Source organism: Jaculus jaculus, chromosome 11 (genome assembly GCF_020740685.1).
Source record: "Jaculus jaculus isolate mJacJac1 chromosome 11, mJacJac1.mat.Y.cur, whole genome shotgun sequence".
Lineage (NCBI taxonomy): Eukaryota > Metazoa > Chordata > Mammalia > Rodentia > Dipodidae > Jaculus > Jaculus jaculus.
This window is the reverse complement of record NC_059112.1, coordinates 108514629-108539219: the sequence shown is the minus strand read 5'-3', so window position 1 is coordinate 108539219 and position 24591 is coordinate 108514629. Positions and strand designations below refer to the sequence as shown.

At 52.3% G+C, this 24591-nt stretch overlaps 2 protein-coding genes across 3 annotated transcripts in view; one reads left to right on the top strand and one right to left on the bottom strand.

Annotated features, from left to right (window-relative positions):
* Ubn1 (ubinuclein 1) overlaps positions 1-3154 on the top strand; it is a 35936-nt gene extending 32782 nt beyond the window's left edge. For both annotated transcript variants that reach the window (XM_045130263.1, XM_045130262.1), the window contains one exon: positions 956-3154. In XM_045130263.1, the coding sequence (XP_044986198.1) occupies positions 956-1005 (50 nt within the window). In that variant the 3' untranslated portion in view covers positions 1006-3154. The remainder of the gene's footprint in view (positions 1-955) is intronic.
* Positions 3155-3295: 141 nt separating this feature from the next.
* Positions 3296-24591, bottom strand: part of Ppl (periplakin) — a 47271-nt gene continuing 25975 nt past the window's right edge. The window contains exons 5-22 of the mRNA XM_004652240.2: positions 24404-24529; positions 24282-24323; positions 23568-23729; positions 23376-23483; positions 22049-22144; positions 19267-19389; positions 18998-19144; positions 18298-18449; positions 17384-17481; positions 17050-17207; positions 13886-14064; positions 13668-13806; positions 12798-12991; positions 10646-10796; positions 9855-9938; positions 9034-9150; positions 8011-8103; positions 3296-6830 (exon numbers count right to left, since the gene is read on the bottom strand). Coding sequence (XP_004652297.2) covers positions 4152-6830; positions 8011-8103; positions 9034-9150; positions 9855-9938; positions 10646-10796; positions 12798-12991; positions 13668-13806; positions 13886-14064; positions 17050-17207; positions 17384-17481; positions 18298-18449; positions 18998-19144; positions 19267-19389; positions 22049-22144; positions 23376-23483; positions 23568-23729; positions 24282-24323; positions 24404-24529 — 4848 coding nt within the window. The 3' untranslated portion in view covers positions 3296-4151. The remainder of the gene's footprint in view (positions 6831-8010; positions 8104-9033; positions 9151-9854; positions 9939-10645; positions 10797-12797; positions 12992-13667; positions 13807-13885; positions 14065-17049; positions 17208-17383; positions 17482-18297; positions 18450-18997; positions 19145-19266; positions 19390-22048; positions 22145-23375; positions 23484-23567; positions 23730-24281; positions 24324-24403; positions 24530-24591) is intronic.

The window sequence follows — 24591 nt, the reverse complement described above, 5'->3', positions numbered from 1 at the left end:
TTGCTTGGGGAATGGTTCTCTTGAAGAGGAACATTATTGAAGAGCCACTGGAAATGGTCTCTGGGTTTGTGGTTTTTAGCTAACAAAAGGGAAGGAAAAAAAAAGAAAAGGACTGGGTGTGATGGTACAGACCACTCAGGAGGCTGAGGTAGGAGGATCACTGTGAATATGAGGCCAGCCTGGGACTACAGAGTGATTTCCAGGTCAGCCTAGGCTAGTGTGAAGCCCTACCATGTAACATCCTCTCCTCCTCCAAAAAAGGGAAAGAGAATACTCTCACTGGGGATTCAGATTTTTTTCTGAAGGGCTAGGGATGTAGCTCAGAGGTAGAGCACTTGCCTAAGCATTTGTAAGGCCCTGAGCTCCATTACCAGTACCACAAGGGAGATGGGGTTGGGGGGAGACATTGATAAAGAGCAACCATGGAGCATCAAGCTTTCTTCTGAGCTATGCTGCAGGTAGTCAGCGCTCTCTGAGGGTCTGTCAGTGAAAGCTCCTTACCTAGTAGTCACCTGTGACTTACATCTACTTTGCTTCCCTTCCTCCTGTGCGACTCAATGCTACTTAGCCTTGCACTTGTCCCTTCAGTACTTGAGCATCTTTTGAGTGTCCAGAGCGTGATGATTGCCTGGATTTTGTGTTATTAGGCCTTGTTGCTACAGGATGTCAGTTGTTACCAGAGACATGAAGCCACCCAGGTCCCATTACAGAGTGTCTGTTCTATAAACAGTGCTTACTGGCTACCTGCCTGCACAATGCTACTATCCATGTGTGCTCATCTGCTGCAAGTGGCATTGTGCATAGCAAGTGTCAAGTGTTTATGGCTTGTCTGAGCCTTAGAACACTCAGTGTTTGGGAATATTTGATATTCATATTCCCCTTGAAGTTTGGTTATGCTGCCCTGAAGGAATTGGAGCCTCTGAAGGACCTTTTTATGTTTTTGCTTCTTTTACAGATGCTTCCCAGCTTCATGGAAAAGGACCTACTGTACCCAGGAAATTGTGACTGCTTCAGAGACGGGCTTGAATAACTTGGGTCTGGGGGAAGCCCAACATGTAGGTCTCTGAGAATGGACAATGGCTGTGCTCTTCCTGCCTACTGCTTTTCTTCTGGAGCAGGTGTGAGGTTAAAGTGGAGCACTTCTTAGCACTTCTGATGTGCCTCCAACTGAGGAGTGGCTCATGCACTGATGAAGCACTTACTGACCTGGTGCTCTGGGCCTCGTGGCTTTGTCACTGGACAGCATCCAAGGGGCAGCTCTGGGCTGGGGCACATGCTGGGCCATGTTGGGAAGTGCAGTGTGTATGTGCTCCCATGGCAGATCAGTTGGCACAACTGTGTTCTAGATCTGCGTGACTCCTGGCATTTGGTCTGAGTATCTCACAGCGCCCCAGTGGTCAGGGGCTTCTTCTGGCCACAGTAGGATCCTGGATGGTGGTGGTGCTGTCCCATCTCCAGGCTGTGTGCTCAAGAGGACTAGAACCAGGCCAGAGCCTTGGGTAGGAGACCTACCTTGTCTCCTTACAAAATAAGAACAGCTAGTGTGTGCTCATTATAGGGCCAGTTTCTCCTCTGAACATGATAATGAAACTCTTATAGAGAAAAGAACTTTGTAGATTCAACAATCATGGTAGGATTTTTAAAGACACCTATCTTGGGCTGTTTTCTTCATTACCATTAAATGCATTGGATAGAATGGGACTGCTCTTCACACATCACATTATAGGAAGACATAATTCCAGTGCCTTTATGGTGGAGCAGACTTGGACAACACTCGTCTATTCATTCAGCTCCCTGAGTGGATCTGAGATGAAGATTTTTTAAAAATAGTCTGTATTTAAGACAGTTTTATTTAATTGAGTTTTTTATGGCTGCACTTCATAACCTGTGCCGTCCTGACTTGAAAGTCATCATCCGGGTCCCCAATCCCAGGCCCTGGTGGAGCCAGGGCTCCGCTTTGTTTTTCTAGAGTTGGTGGACTAGGTGGACTGCAGGGGAGCCCCCAGGAGTTCTGAGTCACAGGTAGACATTCCAGTTTGTCTTACTAGAGATCCTTCAGCAGAGCTGCAGGGCAGGCCTCTGAAGCGTCTGCCACAGAGAGCAGGTTTGGAGTGCTGGTGCTCTCCAGACACTGGCTTGTGTGTGGGCTGGGGGAATGTGCAGAGGGGCTGGAGAATGGATGGGAAATAGGCAAGGGCAGTGACTGCAGAGCTTCTGTCACCAGGCTGACTACACTCACCAGTGGCTGTTTCACATGGACTCAGAAGGCTCTTGCCTGTCCTGTGAATCTGTTACGTAGTGGGTCACCAGGTGACATGGGGAAAATAATCAGTACCCTTAGGATGCACTCCTGGGTGTGACACAGGTGTGCTTTTGGTTCTTGCCTCCCAGGGGCAAGTAGCTTAGTAGCTCCCAGTTCTATGGAGGTGGCTGCCTTCCCTCTTTGCTGGGAGCAAGACCTTTATCAGCTCCTTAGCCCAGCCTCTGCTTTCCTTTTGTATTGAAAACCAGTTGGTTTCACATTGGGCCATGTGGAGTCCTTATCCCTTTATTACATATATTTTTTGCAACTTGGATTTCCAGTTTGTTTACAGAATAGTCTTAGGTAGTAGCAAAAGAGCCAAAGAAGAGATTTGTATAGCTGAGCTACAAGCCTAGCTGAGGCCGCCAGCAAAAGCTGAGCAGTGGGAATTCTCTAGGCTCCTCTGCCCGTTAACACCGGGCCCCAGCCCCCCTTCCCCTTCGGTGCTCCCTCCTCCCCACATGCCACTGCGTGTGTAGCTGGAGCAGGATGCCCTCATCTTTAGGAATCTAGCAATGCCTCTTGCCTCAGGGAAATGTTTCTTTGATGGGGAGTTTGAGATTTCTTTTCCTTGTTTATGCTTTATTTGTGGTAATGAGAGTGAATGACTGAAACAGCCATGGCAAGGGAGATCTACTGCCCGGCTGCAGAGAAGGTGGGGTGGAGTGTGCTCAGGGGGCTGCAGGGTTTCCTTGGCAGGCAAATGTCTCTGAGCACTTACCCGGCGTGGCCATTTCAGGTGTGAGAGGGGCTGTGGCTTTTGTGCAGCGACTATGTTGGTGTTAGGGGGTGGTGTGGAAATTGTTAATCTTGTATAAAGCAACTCAATAAATTGTTTCGAGGTTTCCAGAATGTCTTTTCTCATTCTTTTGTTTGTACTGTATTTGCCAGTGATTCTCCCTGGCATAGAAGCTGGTGTATATAGCTAAGAGTAGGAGAGAGTGCGGAACCATCAGCTTCATGTGTAGAGTAGGAATCATGCTTGCTGTGAAGTTGGAATCAAGCCACCAGGTTTTTATTTTCATGCTATAAATAAAGTTTCCTTTTGCTTCCCATTACTTTACATAATACATGAGATACAGAAAACCAGAAATTTGGTGAATAATCACCTTTTGTATATCTAAATACTAATGCAATAATAAGGCTTGTAAGGCAATGAAAGTAAGGCAACACACCACTACCAAGATCTTTTTCATTTCATAACCATGAAACAGTCACTGATGCCTGTCTTCCTGGGACAGCCTAGCTGGCAGTTAGTGGTCACTGGAGCACCAAGAGCCAGGTGCTGTTGTAGGTTCTTGGCATCTTCTAGTACTGAGTAAGCCCAGTCTGTTTCATGGGCAGAATTGTTGCTGAGAAGGCAGTGTTGATAGACAGTTGGTTCCTAGCAAGAAAGAAGGAATGAGAAAGCAGATTGACAGTCCTGACAGCCCAGTCCTTTGATAAGTGGAGAAGAGCAAAAAAGAAAGCCTTCTGCCCTTGGTTTCACCATCTGATGTTCTGAGGCCATGTTGTCTTGATAGGTGTGTCTGCCATGTCCTCTTGTTCTGTGGCACTTGTCAGACTTTCCAGCCATTACACTGGTGATGGAAATGTATGGGGAAGGGAAAACAAGGACATCATGGTTGTCAAGTCATCAGGTAGGAACGGGTCAGGTCGCTCACCCAGGCTGAGTGAGGCTGAGATGAGTATTGTCCATCCCACTCGTGAGCTGCACCAGGAGCACCCTGTTAAGAGCTTGGATAAAATGCTGCACTCAGGATCCTGCACAAGAGCTGGGTAGCAGAAGACACTCAGCAAGTTGCTGGGAAGGAGCAAGCCAGATGTCCACTTCCAAGAAGGGCCAGGCCTACTTTTGTCCAGACACTAGAACTGCCAGCTCCTGAATGGACATATCCTTGTTGACGTAGCGGTCATACTGAGCAGGGGTCAGCCTGCCATTCCGCAGGGCTTCCTCAATAGAGAACTTCTTGCCAGACTTCCTGTCATGGATCACTGAGGACTCCCCATTGGGACCCTTCACTGATATCTCCTCCCAGTCGCACTCTTGGCTTCTGAGTTTGACAAACATGTTCCAGTCGATGAGCCCCGCCCGGTGGGCCTCCTCTGGAGACAGCTCACGACCGGAGTCAGGGTCAATGACCACGATGGAGCGTCGCAAGTGGTTCTCGCGCTGTTCCCTCTTGACAGCTACAGAGCCCAGTCGCCTCTGCAGCTCATCGATTTCCAGATCCTTGTCCTTCGACATCCTCTTGAGGTCATCCAGTTCCCTCTCCAGGGATGACAGTCTGGAGTCAAGGTGGGTCCCAGAATCCACCACGGTGGTGTTCCGCAGGTCCCGTGTTTCCGTCGCTGCCATTTCAATCTCTGACTGGAGCCTCTGGGTCTCAAGCTGCAGGTTTTGCCTCTCCAGCTGCAGTTTATGGTTTTCTTCCCTCAGGAAATCTAGTTCCTTGGATGACTTCGAGTTGTAGAATTCTAGCTCCGATAGTTTGGCTTCCAGTCGCGTTACCTCAGCATCCAGTTCCCTCTTGCTCCGGCTCTCCTCCTCCAGGCTTCTTTTGAGTCTCTGGATCTCTTGCTCCGTGTCTCCCTTCTCCACCTGCACACTCTCAGAGAACACCACCTTCTCCTTCTCCTTCTCCTCCTTGAACTCGGCCTTCACCAGGGAGACCAGCTTCCTACTCAGGAGTTTGTACTCTTCCTCCAGCAGCTGCCGCCGGTGCTTCTCTTCCTCCAGCTGGGCTTGGAGCAGGGCATGCTCCCTGGCCTGCTGTGGGTCCTGCTGCAGCACCACCTTCTGCGTGCGGGTCACCTTCTCTCCGGCCTCTGCCTCTTCCTGCTCCAGCACAGCCAGCCGCTGCTGCAGGCGCTGCACCTCCAGCTCAGCTGCCCGGCGTGCCTGGCGTTCACGCTCCAGCTCCTCCAGCTGCCGCTCCAGCTCGGCACGCCGGCGCTGCAGCCGCCGCAGCTCGGCGCGCAGCTTGTCAATCTGCCGCAGCTCAGCATCGATGCTGTCGGTGAAGGTGGCCACCTCTGCCCGCAGGTCTGGCTCCTCCTCATACTGCACCACTTCCTGGCGCACTACTTTCTCCTTGCCCCGTGCCAGCTCCTCCTCCTTGCGCCGGATCTTTTCTTCCTGGGATGCCCTCTCTGCCTCCAGGTCCACCTGCTTCTTCTGCTCTTCTGACAGCCTTACACGCAGAGATTCCACCTCCTCCTTGGTTTGGGGGTCTTCCTGGAACTGTAGGATCTCCTGGACCACCTCTCTGGTCTGGACCTGTGGCTTGGCATCTTTCAGAGCCTGGATCTCCTGCTTCAGTTGGTAGATCTCCAGATCACATCTTTCAATCAGTCTAGTCTTGTCCACAATCTCCTCCCTGAGTCGCCGGAGCTCCTGCTCGGTCTCGGGGTCAGTTGTGTATTTAATGACTTCTTTGGTCACCTCTTTGACTTCCACCTGTGGGCCACGCCTCCGCAGGGCCTCCAGCTCACTCTGGTAGCTCTTGAGCTGCTCTTCGGCACCCCTGAACTTGCGCTCCTGCTCCACCAGCTCCAGGCGGAGGTTGGCCACTTCACTCTCTGCCTTGGGGTCTGGCCGCACGATCTCCCGGACTTTCTCCTGCACCACCACTTTGGCGTTCTCCTCCTCCAGGGCCCATATCTTTCGTAACAGTTCTGTCTTCTCCCGCTGGCCAGCACGTGCCTTGGTGGCCTCATCCTCATATTGACGAGTAAGGTCACTGACCTCCCTTTCTGTGGCTGCGTCCTTCTCTACTTTGAGCACCTCCTTGACGGTGATCTTGCCCTCAGCCATGGCCCGCTCCTTCTCCAGCCTCCGGAGCTTGGCTTGCAGGAAGCTCAGCTCCTCCTCCTGCTTCTCCCTGAGTGTACCCTCCCGTTGGTGCTCCCCTTGCAGCTGCCTGTATTCAGCCTCCAGCTGTGGGTCATTCTGGAGCTTCACCACCTCCCTCTCAGTGACCTTCTCCTGCGCCCTGCTCTTCTCTGCAGCCAGGGCTGCCACACGTTGCTGCAGCAGGAGTACCTCGGCCTCCCGGGCACCCTTCTGCCGCCGCAGCACCTCCAGCTCCTCCCGTAGCTGCAGGACCTCATCCTCCTGGGCTCTGTCTGGCTCGATCCGCAGGACCTCCTTGACCACGTACTCCTGACCACCGTCCTTGGTCTCCTGCTCCAGGGCACGCAAGCGAAGCTGAAGCGCTTCCAGCTCCTCCTGCAGCACCCGGTTCTTGTGCTGCTCATCTGCCAGGGTCCGCTGCAGGTGATGGAAGCTCTCCTCCAGCGCAGGGTCTGGCAGCTTCTTCAGCACCTCCTTCCTCACCACCAACTCCTGAGGCCCCTGATCCTGCAAGGCCCCGATTTCCTCCCGGGCGCTCTTGACTTCACTCTCCAGCTGCTGCCTGCGCTCTGTCTCTTCCTCCAGTTCCTTCTTAATCTTCCATGTGTCCTCTGCACTGGAGCCCACCTTGCTCCCTTGCAGAGTCTCACGGGTCACTCCTGCTTCTGGCTGCTGTAACATAAGACAGTGCATGGTTACAGGCAGACAGATCTGCTCACCTGGAAACAGGTCAGCCTGTTTGTCCTGTGATCCCTGAGGGATTCCACTAGCATTCTAGGGCGACTTTTTTTTTTTTTCCCCCAAGGTAGGGTTTCATTCTAGCTCAGGCTGACCTGGAATTCACTATGTAGTCTCAGGATGGCCTCGAACTCACAGCGATCCTACCTCTGCCTCCTGAGTGCTGGGATTAAAGGCATGTGCCACCACATCCAGCTACAGTAACTTTTAAAGGTGGCCACTAGAGAGAGTTCCAGGTCAGCCTGGGCTGGAGTCAGACCTTGCCTCAAGAACAGAACAAATGAAAAAGGGCTGGAGAGATGGCTTAGCAGTGAAAGGTGCTTGCAAAACCTGATAGCCCAGGTTCAATTCCTTAGTACCCATACAAAGCCAGATGCAAAAAACAAGCACCTGGCATTTGCTAGCAGCAGAAAAGCCCTTGGCACTTACACATACACATATTCACATGAATGTGCATACAAAAAAATATGGCCAATTTTTTTGTTTTTGTCAAGGTAAGGTCTTGCTCTAGCCCAGGCTGACCTGGAAGTCTCAAGGTGGCTTCGAACTCATGGTGATCCTCCTACCTCTGCCTCCCGAGTGCTGGGATTAAAGGTATGCACCACCATGCCTGGCTTCAGTTTTTGTTTTCTTTTTAGTTAAATGAGGCAAGATATCTTGGAATATCAGAAGAGTGCAGTGAAACCCATCTCTCACCTCTGGGAGATGCCTGCCATCTGTGGAGAGGGTGTGTTTTACACGCACCCCATCTGTTTACTTTCTGTGCATGGACAGCAGTCTGCTCTGCTGCTGTGGACTAGAGGGACAGAGTCCTCTCTGGCTGTGTGAACACATTTAACCAGTCCACTGCCAAGGAATGTTGAGTTGCTTTTAGTTTCTTGCTATAACAGATGATGTCATAAACATTACAGACTTCCTAAAATACAGCCTTTACCAGGTTCTCAGCAAATGTCTATGGAACTGGGTAGGGGAGCCATGGAGTGGTCAGAGGACAGGCTGGCTTGGGCCAGTATTTGCACTGGCCTTGCCTAGAAGTATCAACAGGATGTACTCCACTCAGCCTGTGTCTCAGGCAGAAGTCTTTGACTTCTCATTCAGTACTAAGATGGATTACCTGTCTTAGGAGATTCAGCGCAAACTCCAGATTCTGCAGCCTTTGTCTGTTGATGGCATTAACCTCTGTGAACTTGGCAGCAAGGGCAGCTTCCTACAAAGACGTTTAAAGAGCTCAGTTAGCAGGAGCCAACGGGGCAGGGGTGGGGGTAGGGTGGCTTGAGAGATGGCTTAGCAGTTAAGGCACTTGCCTGCGAAGCCTAAGGACCCAGGTTCAACTCCCCAGTACCCACATAAGCCAGATGCACAAGGTGGTGCATGTGGCTGGAGTTTGTTTGCTTTGGCTATAAGCCCTTGCAAACCCATTCTCTGTCTCTTTCACCCTCTCTCTCATTCTCACACTCAAAGAAATAAACATAAATCAGAAGCAGCAAACAGGCTAAACAGATGAGAGCAAGAGCACTTGGACACTAAAGAGCCTGGCAACTGGAGACAGAAGGGTGCTTCCTGCTCATTCCTACCTGCCCCCCACTAGTGGACAGAAAGATCAACTCAAAGTCAGAAGACCCAGGTTTGAGTCTTGGCCCATTGAGTAAATTTCTCCACCTTATGATTTTTACGTGGGGCAGAGGCTAATGGTAATACTGCCTTGCCCTGCAGATGTGCCGTCCTTGCCCTGCAGATGTGCCATCCTTACACTGCAGATGTGCCGTCCTTACACTGCAGATGTGCCGTCCTTACACTGCCTTACACTGCTGATGTGCTGTCCTTACACTGCTGATGTGCTGTCCTTGCCCTGCAGATGTGCCGTCCTTACACTGCCTTACGCTGCAGATGTGCTGTCCTTACACTGCTGATATGCTGTCCTTGCCCTGCAGATGTGCTGTGAAGGGAAGCATGTCAGGAGCATCCTGGGTGTTTGGCACTGCCATGCTGCCTTTCTGGGCATGCCAATGTTAGTGTCCCAGAACAAGTTCTTCCTCTTCCAGACCTGCTTGTGGCCCTTGGATTCCCTCCCATGTGCATTGTGGAGGCATGCCTGCAGCACCCTGTAGAGCCCCAACAGCCTGCGTGCAGAGCTCACCTCCTCCTTCACCTTGGCGCCGGGAGACTGCAGCCTGGCTCTCTTGCTCATGTGGCTGTTCCTTCCATTCTCTAGGTCTAGCAGGGACCTTAGCTTCTCTGCTTCTAGCTCGTAGTCCTGGGAGAGGACAATGGAAAGTGCAGCTGAGAAGAGGCTGCCATGTCTTTGTGCCCCTTCTAGAGAATCCAGACTTGCCCTTAGCCAGGGTCTGGTTTATTGTTCAATGTTTTCCTCACAGCTGCACTTACACTGGCTGCCAGGGGTTCCTGAGAGTCGCCAAGACAACGGCACTCAAAGACATAGAAAACTTGCCCCAGCAATTCCCCTGTACCACAGAGACAGCAGAGTGACCCTTCTAGACCCTCCACATGGGTCCAGAGGCTTAATGGTCTGCTTCCTTGGGGAACACCAGATCATAAGCTTTTCCCCCTGTTGAGCCATTGCCATCATCTGCCTTCATCTTTACCAGCTGATTTCATCATCCAGCAAGTGGATGTTTGATAATTTACACAATCGTTGCCAAGGGCACTCCTGCTTGTTTGTTTAATTATAAATGGAACTGTTACATGATTTTGTGTTTTCTGTATTATTCTTTTAGGTTTTATTTTTCTTTAGAATAAATTTCTCCAAAGGGTTTACTACTATAAAGATACTTGGTGTTTGATATTTGGTGCCCTCTTGTTTCCACAGGGTTGGGCCTGTGCATAGCTGCTAGCTGTGCCTAGTGATGTCCAGGCTGTCGCCAACCCTGTAGGGCAGCTCAGTGTCTGCGGTGGAAAGGCGCCCTTGCTGGGCGCCCACACAGAGGCGTCAGCACTCACCTTCACAGCTTGCTGGTATTGCTGGGAGTCAGCGTAGACCTTCTGTACTTCCTGCTCCCTACTTGCTATCTCATCTAGCAGGTTCTGTAAAACAAGAGAGCTTAAAGACCAAAGCTGAAACCCAGCCAGTCTTGTGGATAGTGTAGCCAGAGTCCTTAGAGCCTGAAGTTACCCCGCTGTCGTGCAGAGCATAATGAATGGCTTCCTCGTGGGCATTTGTTCACCACACAAGGCACTTCTAATGACCTGGGAAGAAGGTTAAAGAAGATGGCCTTCTGCCAGGAAACAAGTGGTTGTTGTGTGTTTTGAAATGCCAGGCAAAGCTCTGACAGTGTCCTTAGATTATCGCATGCAATCCTGAGGAGATCCTGTGAGCCAAGTGCCAGGATTTCCAGGTTGTGAAAGAGGGAACTGAAGTCTAGAGAGGTTTAGCTAGTTGGAAGGCCAAGGCTCATGGGGCTGGAACAAGGGATTTGAATCTCGGCCACTAAATCCCTGACCCTCTCATCCTCAGCCCCAAAGCACTGTTTGGGCATGCAGGAAGCCCACCTTTGGGCATGGGACAGGGTTCCTCTCATGTTTTGGCGACTATGCATCATGTAACTGAGGCACACTGGTACCCTGGGAAGGCAGGGTGAGACATACTGTTTGTGAGGTCGTGCAGAGAGGCATGGTGCAGCCTGGCCTCAGCCCTGCGCCGTTTTCCAAAGGCTTGGCTCCCTCTATGAAAAGAGCTCACCTCGGACCCTTCACAGCCATGATGCCTGCAGAGGTGGAGGCAGCCATCTTACCTTCTGGTTCTTCAGCTTAGTCTCCACTTGGCTGAGGCTGTCCATCTCCTGAGGCTCATAGCTGGGGGTGTTGGTCAAGAACTGGAGCACACGATCATAGCCCTGGCGGTACTCCTCATAGGCAGCCCTGGCGCTCTGGAGGCTCTGGGCCCTGTGGGGACAGAAGCAGTCAAACTTCTGCACAGAGGGTAGTGCAGTAGCCTTCTGATTCCTTGCAAGTTAAAAAAAATATGTATTTGAGAGTATGGGTGCACCAGAGCCTGTTGCCCCTTCAAACTCCAGATGCATGTGCTATTTTGTACATCTTGCTTTAGGTGGATAGTGAGGAATTCAACCCAGACTATCAGGCTTTGCAAGTAAGTACCTTTATCAGCTGAGCTATCTCCAGCCCTCAGGATTCCCCAACCCCCTTCCCCCCGCCCCGCTGAGGTAGGGTCTCACTGTAGCCCAGGTGACCTAGAATTCACTATGTATTCTCAGGGTGGCCTCAAACTCACAGTGGTCCTCCTACCTCTGCCTCCCAAGTGCTGGTATTAAAGGGGGTATGCCACCACGCCTGGCTACATGCAAATTTTTAAAAGAACAACTTCAGCATCTTTAGGGGCACAGCATAAGCAGTGCTTAGAGGGAACCATGAAAAGAAAAACTAGCTTAACCCAGTGAAACCTAATGGAAGCCACAGACAAGGAAGACAACGCTGCAGAACCCAGAGATCACTGGAACCTCAAAGCTTGTTCTTTGAAATGATCAATAAATGCATCAGCTGCAGACAGACTAGGGAAAAGGAAGACACAAAGAAAGAAGGAAGGACATAGCAGGGTGAGGGGCATCCCCTCAGATCCTACAGACGTTGCAGGGACACCAAGAAGATAACTGTGGTAACCATGCCAGTTAACTCAATAACCTAGAGGAGACAATGCAAATCACTGGTGATGCAAGAACGGGTGAGCCAAGGAATCTGCTACTATTAGAGTTGAATGTCTAGACCAAAACCTCACCTCCACCCCTAAAAAATTTAGGGGCTGGGGAAATGACTCAGGAGATAGGGTGCTTGCTAAGCAAGTATGAGAGCCCAAATTTGGTCCCCAGTATCCACATAAAAGCTGGGCATGAAGCCAGGCATAGTAGCCTGTGCACTTGGGAGGCTGAAGTAGGATGATCACCATGAGTTCAAGGCCAGACTGGGGCTACAGAGTGAGTTCTGGTCAGCAGTCAACCTGGGCTAGAATGAGACCCTAACTCGAAAAAGAAAATAAAAAAGTTGTGCATGGCCATATACACCTATAACCCTAGTCCTATGGAAGGCAGACACAGGAGACTGCTGGGGTTTGCAGACCAGTCAGTTTGACAAAGAGCTTCTGCTCTAAGAGACTCTGCTCAAGGAAACAGCATGGAAGAGCAACAGATGAAGAAATCCAGCGTTCCCATGCACGTCTCTGGCCTCTGTGTGCACGCACACCAGGTGTATCTGCACACATGTGCATAAACAATACTACACACACGTGCATGCACATGGCAAACAAAATTAATCCAAAAAACTGACGGCCCTTGGCTCCACCATAAACGCCTCCACACATTGAAGGGGAGAAATATCCTCTCACACGAGAGGCAGAAGCGGGAGGCAAGGCTCGCTGGTAAAGCACAGACGGGCAGCAGCACACATGGCTGCTGTCCCTCATGTCCTCCCACCTGCCTCAGGTGGAGATGTCACCTGCGGAAGGATGCCCGAGAAGGTGGTGAAGGGCTTGTCTGGAAGCAGGAGGCTTGTCACCCTGAATCACCACATTGAATTTCTTACTTTGTGCATGCGTTGGCTTTGCTCAAAAAGAGGAACTGAGGGCTGGAGAGATGGCTTAGCGGTTAAGCGCTTGCCTGTGAAGCCTAAGGACACCAGTTCGAGGCTCGGTTCCCCAGGTCCCACGTTAGCCAGATGCACAAGGGGGCGCATGCGTCTGGAGTTCGTTTGCAGAAGCTGGAAGCCCTGGCGCGCCCATTCTCTCTCTCTCCCTCTATCTGTCTTTCTCTCTGTGTCTGTCACTCTCCAATTTTTTTCAGAAAAAGTCTTTGGTACCAAAGGATCCCAGCCTGGCACCTCTAGGCAGACTGGCTAAGCCATGCTCTACCCAGTCCACCTGTCTGAGGCTCCCCTCACCTGCGCTCCACCTGCTGGCTCAGGTTGTCGAAGCGCTGGTTCAGCTTGTGCACCTCGGCCTCCTGGCGCTCCAGGTCCGGGCAGTGCTCCTGGAAGCGGCTGGCCAGCGCGCTTGAGCACTGCTTGACAGCCTGCAGGTTCTGCTCCACCTCACCCAGGAGGGACTTCTGGGCCTGCAGCTCAGAAGCCATGGCCTGCCAGGTGGGAAAGGCGATAATGGCACTGTGACCAGAGTTTCCAGGAGCCAGGCGACTCTGTCAGGAGCACTGGGATCACTTGTCCTGGGAGGGGGTCATGCCCAGGAGCAGGAAGGGCAGGCTCAGCCTTCACACTCCCCAGTCTGCTCTCTTTCCGTAGCGACCCTCGTCATCACAGTATGCTCACCTGCTACAAACTTCAGGCGCAGCATATGCCCCGTACTGGAATGGCCTGCTGCCCTCCAGTTATGGTCCTCACTGAACCCATTTTCCTTGTGTCCAAGGCTGGTCACAAGATGGAAAGGGGTACCAGAGAGCCACAGAGTAGTGTCTCCAATGCTCAAGCAGGCAACTGTGTACCTGGGGCAGTGGTAACAGTGCCTGGGGGCTGCAGGTCCAAGCTGACCAACAGGCTCACCAAGACCTGGAAACCTGTGTTTTCTACAGACCTTCTGTTGTAAAATACTGCGCCTCAAACCTCACAGGCTGCACAAACTCCAGGAACAGCTGACCCCAGCACCCCAACCTTTATGTGTAACTCTCACCTTGGCACATTTGCCACCTTGAACCTATAAGGAATGGCTGCTGGGGTCTCACGTCCTCGTCTGTCTCATGGTAGGGGTGGACATTGCAGAGGCCCTGCCCTAGCCCCGAGAAAGGGCCCCAGCTTTACCTCTAGCTCCTGTCTCTTTCTGTCCAGGATGTGACTGCTCTCTGGCACCGTGTCATCCTGCGTCAGCTGGTTCTCGTGAGAGGCCAGCATCTCCCGGCCCTGCTGCAGACTCTTCTCTAGGCGGTTGGCCACGTCCACCCTGAGGTCACAGGTCAGCAGTGGAGAAGGGTCAGTCCTTGACCTCACCCCAACCTCCCTGCTGCCCACTTGCTACTTACTTCTCCTGGGCTGAGTCCAGTAGCTGCAACAGACGCTCATATTTCTGATTGATGTCCTCCACCCGGGTGCTCAGCAAAGGGGTGGTACCACTGCCTGGAAGGGCCTGGACAAAAGCCTTGCACTCAGCTGTGCTCCGTGTCTTCTCAGGCTCGATCTGCAGCAGCTCGTTGGTGATGTTCTGTGGGGACCAGACTTGGGGTCAGCTGCAGCTGAGAAGCCTCCCCTAAGGATGTGCCCTAAGTGGCACAGTGGGAGTGGCTGGAGAGTCCTGGAGCCCTCTGGGGAGTCCATCCAAGATCCAGGCACCAGCCCAGTGGTCTATGCTTGTTTTTTTATGCCTGTGTATGCATGTGAAGTGCACATGTGTGTACATCCATGTGGAGACCAGAAGTTGGCTACGTTATTTTTTGAGACAGGGTCTCTTACTGAAGCCAGAGCTCACAGATTCAGCTAGACTAGCTAGTCAACCTGCCCTGGGATCTGTCTGTCTCCACCTTCTGAGCACTGGGATTACAGGCATGTATCACCATGTCTGGCATTTACACGAATGCCAGGGATCCCAACTCAGGTCTTCACACTTGTGTAGTAAGCGCTTTAAGTCATCACTCCAGCCCACACCTGTGTTTTTCTTTTTGTGTATGTGGTGAGCATGTGTAATGTGGTGTTTATACATGTTTACGTGCAGATACGTGTCTCCCTTGTGCATGGGTGTGGAGGCCAGAGAAGAGTGGTTGTCTGCCTTGATAGCTCATCCACATGCTTCCTTGAGATGGACTTTCTCATTAAACCTGCAGCTGCCGTTTGTGAGTGTCAGCAATTCTCTGGTCTCTGCTCCCCATTGGACTGGGGTTACCGATGTGTATGGCCATGCCCAGCTGCTGGGTGCGTGCCAGAGGATGGAACTCAGGGTGAATCAGGCCTTCTCAGCTCCTTATGCCTGCATGGTAAGCACTCTTACCCACTGAACCATTTCCCCAACTCCATCTCTGTGTTTTGTTTTGTTTTTTTAATTTCTCTGTGTGTGGTGGGTGGGGGGGAGAGGGAGAATATCAGGGTCTCTTGCTGCTGCAAACAAATGCCAGAGATGATTGACCACTTTGCTTCCAGATTTATGTCAGTCCTGGGGAACTGAATTTTGGTTGGCAGGTTTTACAAGCAAGTGCCTTTAATGGCTGCCATCTCTCCAGCCACTCCCCCACCCACAACATGGGGATGGGCACATCAGGGCTTCTGCCACTGCAAACAACTCCTGATGCATGGGATAATTTGTGCATCTGGATTTACACAGGTACTGGGGAATTGAAACCAGGCTGACAGCTTTTGCAAGAAAGCACCTTTAACCACTGGGCAATCTCTCCAGTACTCCACTTTTTTTCCTATTATTTTATTTATTTGCAAGGGGAGAGAGAATGAGAATGGGCATGCCAGGGCCTCTAGCCACTTCAAACAAACTCCAGATGCATGTGCCACATTGTGCATCTGGCTTTATGTGGATACTGGAGAATTAAACCTGGGTCATTAGGCTTTATAGGCAAGTGCCTTAACTGCTAAGCCATCTTTGTTTTTAAATTTTATTTATTTTTATTTGACTTATGAGAGAGAGAGAATTGGTGCCACTGCAATCAAACTCCAGACGTGCACCACCTTGTGTGCATGTGCGACCTTGTGTACGTATGTCAGCTTGTGTATCTGGCTTACGTGGGTTCTGGGGCCTTAGGCTTTGCAGACAAGTGCCTTAACCACTAAGCTCTCTCTCCAGTCCTTTAATTTTTTTTCCTATCTTTATTTATTTGAGAAGGAGAGAGAAGGTGTGTGCCAGGCCTCTAGACACTGCAAACAAATTAACTTCAGATGCTAGTACCACCATGTGCATCTGGCTACGTGGGTACTGGGGAATTGAACATGGGTCCTTAGGCTTCATAGGCAAGAGTCTTAACCACTAAGCCATCTCCAGCCCCCACCTATGTTTTTTTTTTTAATTTTTATTTATTTATTTGAGAGCGACAGACACAGAGAGAAAGACAGATAGAGGGAGAGAGAGAGAATGGGCGCGCCAGGGCTTCCAGCCTCTGCAAAGGAACTCCAGACACGTGTGTCCCCTTGTGCATCTGGCTAATATGGGACCTGGGGAACCAAGCCTCGAACCAGGGTCCTTAGGCTTCACAGGCAAGCGCTTAACCGCTAAGCCATCTCTCCAGCCCCCCACCTATGTTTTTAATGAGTTTGTGGCACATGCAGACTGAATGGCAGTGATGCAGAAGCAAACAGGTCATCACTGGACTCTGGCTGCATTAAACACCTCTCACTGAAGATGCCATGACTCTTGGGCAACCTACCAGATAGGTGCTATGATGTTCTCACTCTCATGATGCCACAGAACTTGGGAAGGGGTGTAGGGGGCCCAGGCCCCAAGTCTTCTGTAATAAGCACCAGGGGCAAGTGCTCTTCTCAGAACCCATACTCCACTATAAAACAGAGTGACAGGCCCTACCACAGAGAGCTGTTGGGTAAAAGGACATGAGAACGGGTGGCATGGTGGGGGGGACCTAAATCTCACATGGTCCTTCCAGTACAGTCGTGAGTGGGGGCCAGCCCATTTTACTTTAGAAACTGCTTTGAGGGCTGGAGAATTGGCTTAGTGGTTAAGCACTTGCCTGTGCAGCCTAAGGACCCCGGCTTGAGGCTCGATTCCCCAGGACCCACATAAGCCAGATGCACAAGAGGGCGCATGCATCTGGAATTTGTTTTCAGTGGCTGGAGGCCCTGGCGCACCCATTCTCTCTTTCTCTCTGCCTCTTTCTCTCTCTGTCTGTCGCTCTCAAATAAATAAATAAAAATTAAAAAAAAAACAATTAAAAAAAAAGAAAGTATACTATTGTTTAAAAAAAAAAGAAAGAAAAACTGCTTTGACTTCATAGCCTGTCTCAGGGTCAGTAGCAGCCACCGGGTCTGCAGTTCTACAACTCATGCCCCGCTGACAACCTTGCTCAGCAGGGGCCTGTTTTGCCCCACTTACTGCTGCTGCTGTTATAGTTGTGATCTGAGGCCAAGGACAGTCCACTCAGGGTCAGCACCCATGGCTTCCTCGCTGCTTCTACAACTGTTGGGCACCTGCACAGACCTAAGACCCTGAGCAGGGGCTCCAGAGAGCCAAGCACTGTACCTTAAGGTCCTTGGCCCGCTCAGCACTGTCCTGCACGGCCCTTCCTTGCTCCAGCGGTGGCCGCAGGATCCCTGTGATGGCCTTCTCTTGTCGGTCCAGGTCACTGGCCACCTTATCCAAGCCCGCCAGCAGCTGTCGCCCCTGAAGATCAGAGGCATCTGTCGGAGGGAAGACAAATCTGGGTGATAGGCGGCTGATGGGGCCCCGGGCTGGACTAGCCTCCCTCCCTCACCGCTGTAGCACAGAAACCTGTCACCTCATAGGCAGGGCAAAGCCCAGGCCCAGCCCTTCTTCTCTGGTCCCTGTGCCCTTGTCAGGAGGTCCTGGCACCCACCTCCAGGGTTTTCTGTCCTCAGCACTTCGTGCCTCTGCTGGAGCGCAAGCTTGCTCCCGGCTGCCTTCTGCCTCACACTCCGGTACTGGCTTCCCAGGCTGGAGGGCGAGAAGTCGTTGGGACCAGGGCCCCCACTACCCTCCCCCCACAAAGGCGGGGCCTGGGATCTGGCTGAGTGACAGGCCACGTGAGCCAAGCAGCTCCTCCGAGGGCTTTGAAAGGTGAGAGGCACCATGTGACCATGTGAATGGCTTCAACACAGTTCTGGAAGGCCTTTCCTTCTGACTTTTTCCTCCTCCTCCTCCTCCTCTCCTTTTCCTTCCTGGCAGCTTTAGTTCCTAAAGTGATCTGTTTGCTAGTGATTTCTGACACAGAGGGAGCAGTATACAGTAGGTGCTCAATAGATACATGTGGACTGAGTAAATGAAGGCATCCCTTGGGTCCATTCATTCAGGAAAAAGTTCTCTGAGCAATTCCTACCAGGTACTAAACAAGGCCCTGCCGATACTGACTTCAAGAATCCCCGGCCTAGTGAGGCTGCCAAGCTGATCTCAGTGAAATACAGTTCGGGGAGAAGTCTGAGAGCAATGAGGAGGGTCAGGGGCCCCATCAAGACGACAAAATGATTTGAACCAGCTGAGCAGCATGCACGCGCAAAAGCTCAGGCGCACAAAGAGAATGGACTCACTGTATCGGACCCTCAGTAAGACTTAATATATATGATTTAGCAGCCAGCTTCACAAAGGCTCCATCCTGTCTACTCTGATGTCACTGGAGCCTGCAGGGGGTGCAGACGGGGGGGGGGGGTTGTTGGTTCCCTCCCACCATGGACTTAGGATGCCCAGGTCTGTGAACAGGAAGAAGTCCAGAAAGCCCACGAGTGGTCCATCCTGCTTCCTCCCTGGTCCCTGTACCTGTCGGCCAGAGCCAGGGCCTCAGGGTCAGTGGGGGGAATGACGAAGCAGACAGCTGGTGCCATCAGCTTGTTCCCAGAGCCGTCCGTCAGCTCCCAGCGCTCCCCGTTGTTCTTCTGCAGGGTATAGCTGTAGCCCCGAGAAATGGGGCCCTAGTGAGGACAGGCCACAGTCAAGATCAACCTCAGTCGTTCTCTGACCCCCTAACTCTTGGATCTGAGGGGTCTTAGCCCGTCTTTTGAACCTTCTGACGATGATGGGAGGGGCCAGCACAAAGGGAGCACGCCTCGGTCTTCCAGCCCAGCACCAAGCTCCATTTCCTTTTGGGAAACAACCCCTGCTCATCTCCACGCCTCTTTCCTTCTGCACTCCCCGTCTCCAGATGGGCATGTGGCTGACGGATGGCCAGTGAAAAGTTGACATTCCCCAGCCACTGTGGTTAGTTAAGGATGGCTCACCTGACTCACAGTGGGACACCAGGAGGCCTCCCCGGGACTCTGGCTGGAATACGTGATGTGGCTAAGCCAGCGAGATGTGAGGACTGAGGACACAGGGGCACATATTTATCTGTCCCCAGGAGAAAGGGCAGACACCAGCAAGAGACAGACACGGGTTTCCTGAACTGATCACCAGGGGCCCCAGTGGTGTCATCCCTTAGACTTCTCAGCGCTGCGTGTCCAGCCGCCCCGGATTCACCGACCTGCTCCCCCTCGAAGTCACAGAGGGCCTCCACGGGGATGGGCTTGAGCGGCGTCTCCCGGCGGAACTTGAGCGGCACCACCTGCTGCCCCCGCTGCTGCAGTCCGCGCACTACGTCCTCAAACTTGTCCAGAGCCTTCTCCTGGTCCTGCGAGAGAAGGGCCTGCTAAGACGAGCGGCCGGGCTCTGGAGGGAGGACGAGGCGGGGCGCTGGCTGGGGTCAGCTCAGGCGCAGGCCAGGGGAAGTGCGGCTCTGCTGCTGTCACTCACATCCACCTCCCGCAGCAGCAGCTCAATCTGATACCGGTCCTTGAAGTCTGGGCTGTACTTCTGGTTCAGGTCCAAGTCCACCTTGCGCAGCAGCTCCTGAGCATCCTTCATGTCTTTGTGGAACTGGGGGGACACCAGAGGACCCCATCACATATAGTAAATTACTAAAGGCACCCACGCCTCTGGCTGTTGCTCTACACTGACCCCCAGGAGGGCCTGTGCCTCCCACTCGCTCTGCACCTCAGTGTGACCTTCTGCTTGAACCTTGGGACGCCCCCTCCCTCCTCAGCCCTGCCCCTGGGGCTTCAAGGAGAAGAAGCTGGCTCCCTTCCTACCAGTCCTCAAGACACCTGTATAGTGAGTCTGCCTTTCCATGGCAGTAAGTTCATGCTCCTTTACTCTTCCTCTCTGTGCTAGGATCACCCTAACCTTACTGTAGTCACGTGCAGCATAACCACATTCAGCCAACCATGGCCTGTGGATACAACATGGCTCATGAAAGCGTACTGTCTGGTGATGCAGCGCCCCCCCCCCTTAGTTTGTGTAGGTACATTACATGATGTGTCTACAATGGCAACACCCCCTGTGATGTCCAGCGGCCCCTGACTGTGATTTCAGTCTAAGCTTTACTATCTCCCTCCCCATTTTGTTCTCTTAAGGAAGTCTTTTTGCCAGTTCTTCAACCATCAACTCTTGACTCATTTGATGTCAGCTGTTCCCTTATCTGAACACCTGGGCTGCCACCATAAACAGGGTTTGGGGGCCTCTGGGAAGCCCAGGGTGCCACAGACACCTCCCCCCAGCAGTCACAGGGTGTTGCCCGAAGTTTCAATCTCAAGTCTCCAAACCAGCTTAGTGTGGTGTGGCACATGCCTGTAATCCCAGTTACTTAGGAGGCTGAGACAGGACACTCACAGGTTCAAAGCCAGCCTGGGTCACTTAGTGAGACCTTATCTCACTAAATACAAAAAGGGATAAGGGGGCTTAGCAGTTAGGGCATTTGCCTGCAAAGTTAAAAGGATCCAGGTTCAATTCCTCAGGACCCATGTAAGCCAGATGCACAAGGTTGCACATGAGTCTGGAGTTCGTTTGCAGCAGCTGGAGGCCCTTGCATGCCCTTTCTATCTGCCTTTCTCTCCCTCTCTTTCTCTCAATACAATAAAAATTTTACAAGGGACAGGGATGTAGGTCACTGGCGAGCACTTGCGTAGCAGATGGCTCCACTAGTAAAGCACTTGCCACGAGGACCTGAACTTGAACCCTCGGCGCTTATGTCAGAGCTGGGAATGTCATCGTGTGCCTATTGTCCCAGCGCTGGGGAGGCGGCGATGGGATCCCAGGGGCAAGCTAATCAGCAAGCTCCAGGTTCAGTGGAAGATCTTGTCTCAAAAAACTAGGGTGGGGCTAGAGAGAAGGTGACACAAGCGTGCAAAGTCACGCATGTGCACAAGGTGGCACAAGCGTCTGGAGTTTGATTACAGTGGCTAAAGGCCTGGCGTGCCCGTTCTCTCTCTCTCTCATAAAAATCCACAAAAGGGCTGGAGAGATGGCTTAGCAGTTAAGCTCTTGCCTGTGAAGCCTAAGGACCCCGGTTCGAGGCTCGGTTCCCCAGGTCCCACGTTAGCCAGATGCACAAGGGGGCGCACGCGTCTGGAGTTCGTTTGCAGAGGCTGGAAGCCCTGGTGCACCCATTCTCTCTCTCTCCCTCTATCTGTCTTTCTCTCTGTGTCTGTCGCTCTCAAATAAATAAATAAAAATACTTAAAAATAACACACAAAGTGCATTCCATAAAAAAAAAAAATCCACAAAAGGGCTGGAGAGATGGCTTAGTGGTTAAGTGCTTGCCTGTGAAGCCTAAGGACCCTGGTTCAAGGTTCGATTCCCCAGGACCCACGTTAGACAGATGCACAAGGGGGCGCACGTGTCTGGAGTTCGTTAGCAGTGGCTGGTAGCCCTGGCGTGCCCATTCTCTCTCTCTATCTACCTATTTCTCTCTCTCTATGTGTGTCACTCTCAAGTAAATAAATAATAAAAGAACAGCAAAAAAATAAGTTAAAAAAATCCACAAAAGTAGGGTGAAGAACAATTGGAGCAACCAGTGCTGACATATGACCTCCACATGCACGTGCACCCACACACATATGAACACATACATACATGTATGTATGCTGAGCAAAAGTATGCATACACAAGCAAAAAAAAAAATAAAAAAGCTGAGCATGGTGGTGCACGCCTTTAATCTCAGCACTTGGGAGGCAGAGGTAGGAGGACTGCCATGAGTTCAAGGCCATCCTGAGACCACATAGTGAATTCCAGGTCAAGCCTGGGCTAGAGTGAGACTCTACCTTGAAAGACAAAACAAACAAAATAATAATAATAATAATAAATTAAAATCTACCCAAAGGATAGCTTTTTTGTAAAAACGGATAAAATGGCAAGTTTTATTAACACCTTGTCAGGTGTGGTGGCACACATCTGTAAACTCGGAGCTTGGGAGATGGAGGCAGGAGGAACAAGTTCAAGGTCAGCCTTGGCTTCAAAGCGAGTTTAAGGCCAGTGTGGGATACATGGGGAATAAAATCTGTCCCAATTCCTGCGTACCACCCTGACCCGCCGAGTCAGACTCCTGCAGCTTGTCCCTCACAGAAGTGCAGAGCAGGCCGGGACTCGCTGAATCCTGTCGGCAGCGCCAGGCCCACGGCAGGCAGGGCAGACACTCCTGGACCAGCAGCATGGCAAGGCCGCACGTGCCCTGGGCCTGCGGAGCACGCGCCAGGGTTACCTGGTGGTAGTCCTCCATGTACTTCAGGTGGCTCTCCTCACAGATGAGCAGGTTCAGGTACTCCTTCCAGTCTGCATGCACGGCCTCCATGTGTGCCTGCCGGGGAGGCACGGGCGGTCACTGCTGGCCCCATGCCTGGGATGCCAACAGAGGCACAGGCGGGGACTGCAGGAGGGAAGAAAAGGGGGAGGGAGGCTTCTGCCAGCGTGCAGCTCCCATGGAGGTAGCCAGCTCCTGCTTAGGTGGGGCGAGAACAGAGGACATGCTGAGGAGCCAAGAAGGGATGCCATGTTCCACTGCACGGGTTGTATGAGGCTTGGGGCCATGTGGAGGCTGGGTCTGTTCCAAGTGGGATCTTTAGAAAAATTCCCACAAAGGGGGCTGGAGAAATGGCTTAGTGCTTAAGGCGCTTGCCTGTAAAGCCAAAGGACCCAGGTTCGACTCCCCAGTACCCATGAAAGCCAGATGCACAAGGGGACGCGTGCATCTGGAAATCGTTAGCAGTGGCTGGAGGCTCTGGCATGCCCATTCTCTCTCTCTCTCCCTATGTCTCTCTCTCTCAAATAAAGAAATATATATATATTCCCACAAAAAAGCCAGGTGAGATGGTGCACTCCTTTAAACATTTTTTTTTAATTTTTATTTTATTTTTTTATTTGAGAGTGACAGACACAGAGAGAAAGGCAGACAGAGGGAGAGAGAGAGAATGGGAGCGCCAGGGCTTCCAGCCTCTGCAAACGAACTCCAGACACGTGCGCCCCCTTGTGCATCTGGCTAACGTGGGACCTGGGGAACCAAGCCTCAAACCGGGGTCCTTAGGCTTCACAGGCAAGCGCTTAACCGCTAAGCCATCTCTCCAGCCCTGCTGCACTCCTTTAATCCCAACACTTGAGAGACTGAGGTGGAAGGATTGTCATGAGTACAAGGCCAGCCTGGGCTACAGAGTAAGTTCCCGGTTAGCCTGGGTTTGCGTGAGACCCTACCTTGAAAAAAGTCAGTCAGTAAAGAGGGCTGGAGGGATTGCTCAGCGGTTGAGGCACTGGCCTGAAATGTCTAATGGCCTGAGTTTGATTCCCCAGTACCCACAGAAAGCCAGGTCTGCGAGCACATGAGCTTCTGACACCACCTGGCCTGGGACAGTTTGGACAGCAGCCGCGGGCCACATCCCAGCAGAAGTCTGGGCTTGCGGCAGGGCATGGTAGGACATGAATACAACAGAAGGAAAGGCTGAGTCAGAAAGATGGGCACAGGGTGCACTTATGAGCCCCGCCTCCACCTCCAGCAGGGGTCCCCAGAAAAGGAATCGCATCCTGGGGCACACACGCACCTCAATGGAGTTCCTTGCAGGGTGGTCGGCAGCCAGCAGCCGGTCACCCTCGCTGTGCAGCTTGTTGATTCTTTCTTCTTTGGCCTCCAGGTTCCGATTGATGAAATTCTGCAGCAGAAGTGCGCAGGGTCAGCGTGCAGCCCAGCAGCCCGGGTGCCCCCTGGGGGACCCTGCCCGGTCTGGAGCACCCACCTCGTACTGGCGCCGGCGGCTGGGGTAGTCAAGGTTGCGGTCGCTCCAGTCGTACTGCAGGCGGCCCTTGGCCTGCTGGTCCAGCCAGTACAGCTCGTTGGTGCAGCGCTGCATGTAGTCCTGCAGCGAGCTCAGGTGCTGCTGCCGAGCCTGCGACGCGGCCTGGGGGGCAAGGGCCACACGCTCAGACCTGGCCTCCCTCCACACTCCCACGGGGGCAGCTTTGCCCAGTTTGGCCACTTGCCAGCTAGGAACTCTTGGACAAGTCACCCGGGCCTCTGGATGGCATTCACTGAGTGCTTAGTGGGCATCTCTCATGCTGGTATGGCTCTAGGCACTGAGATACATGCTGAACTAAGGGATGAGAAGGGCAGGGCAGGATGGGATTGCTTATATTCTGCTGTGTAAAGTAAGAACCCCTGTGTATGTACACACACACACACACACACACACACACACACACACACACACACGGCGGCCCATGATCTAGCAAGCACATGACATTTACCTGGTGCATGGCAGGCACTTCATAAAGACATAAGCAGCATGTTTTGGGATGGGCTATGTCCTGAGTCTGTTGGGGTTTCCATGAGCCACTGAGGTTCGCTGGGGGACTATCCCCTCCCACCATTCAGTTGGGAATGTTTATGCCACTCTGGGTCACCTTTAGAAGAGTGAGTTGATCCCATCCCCCAGGCTTCCCGGAGCTCTTACCAGAAGCTTCTGGTACTTGGCTTGGAGCTCGCTGTTCTGCTCCTGCACACAGCGACAAGGGCTCCGTTAGACCAGGGCACAGGTGTCCCTCTCCCCAGGACCCCTGTCACCATGTGTCCCACCTTGTCCCCATGCTTGGCCAGGTGCGGCCCGATGGCCTTGACCTCGTTGTGGAAGATGTTGTGTTGTTCCACCTGGCTGTCCACCAGCGGAAGGTCGGTCCCAAAGCCCTGGTTGCTCAGCTTGTCCTAGTGGGTGAGTCGGGAGTCAACAGGAAGAACTGGTGGCTGAGAGCAGCTCAAGCTACTGG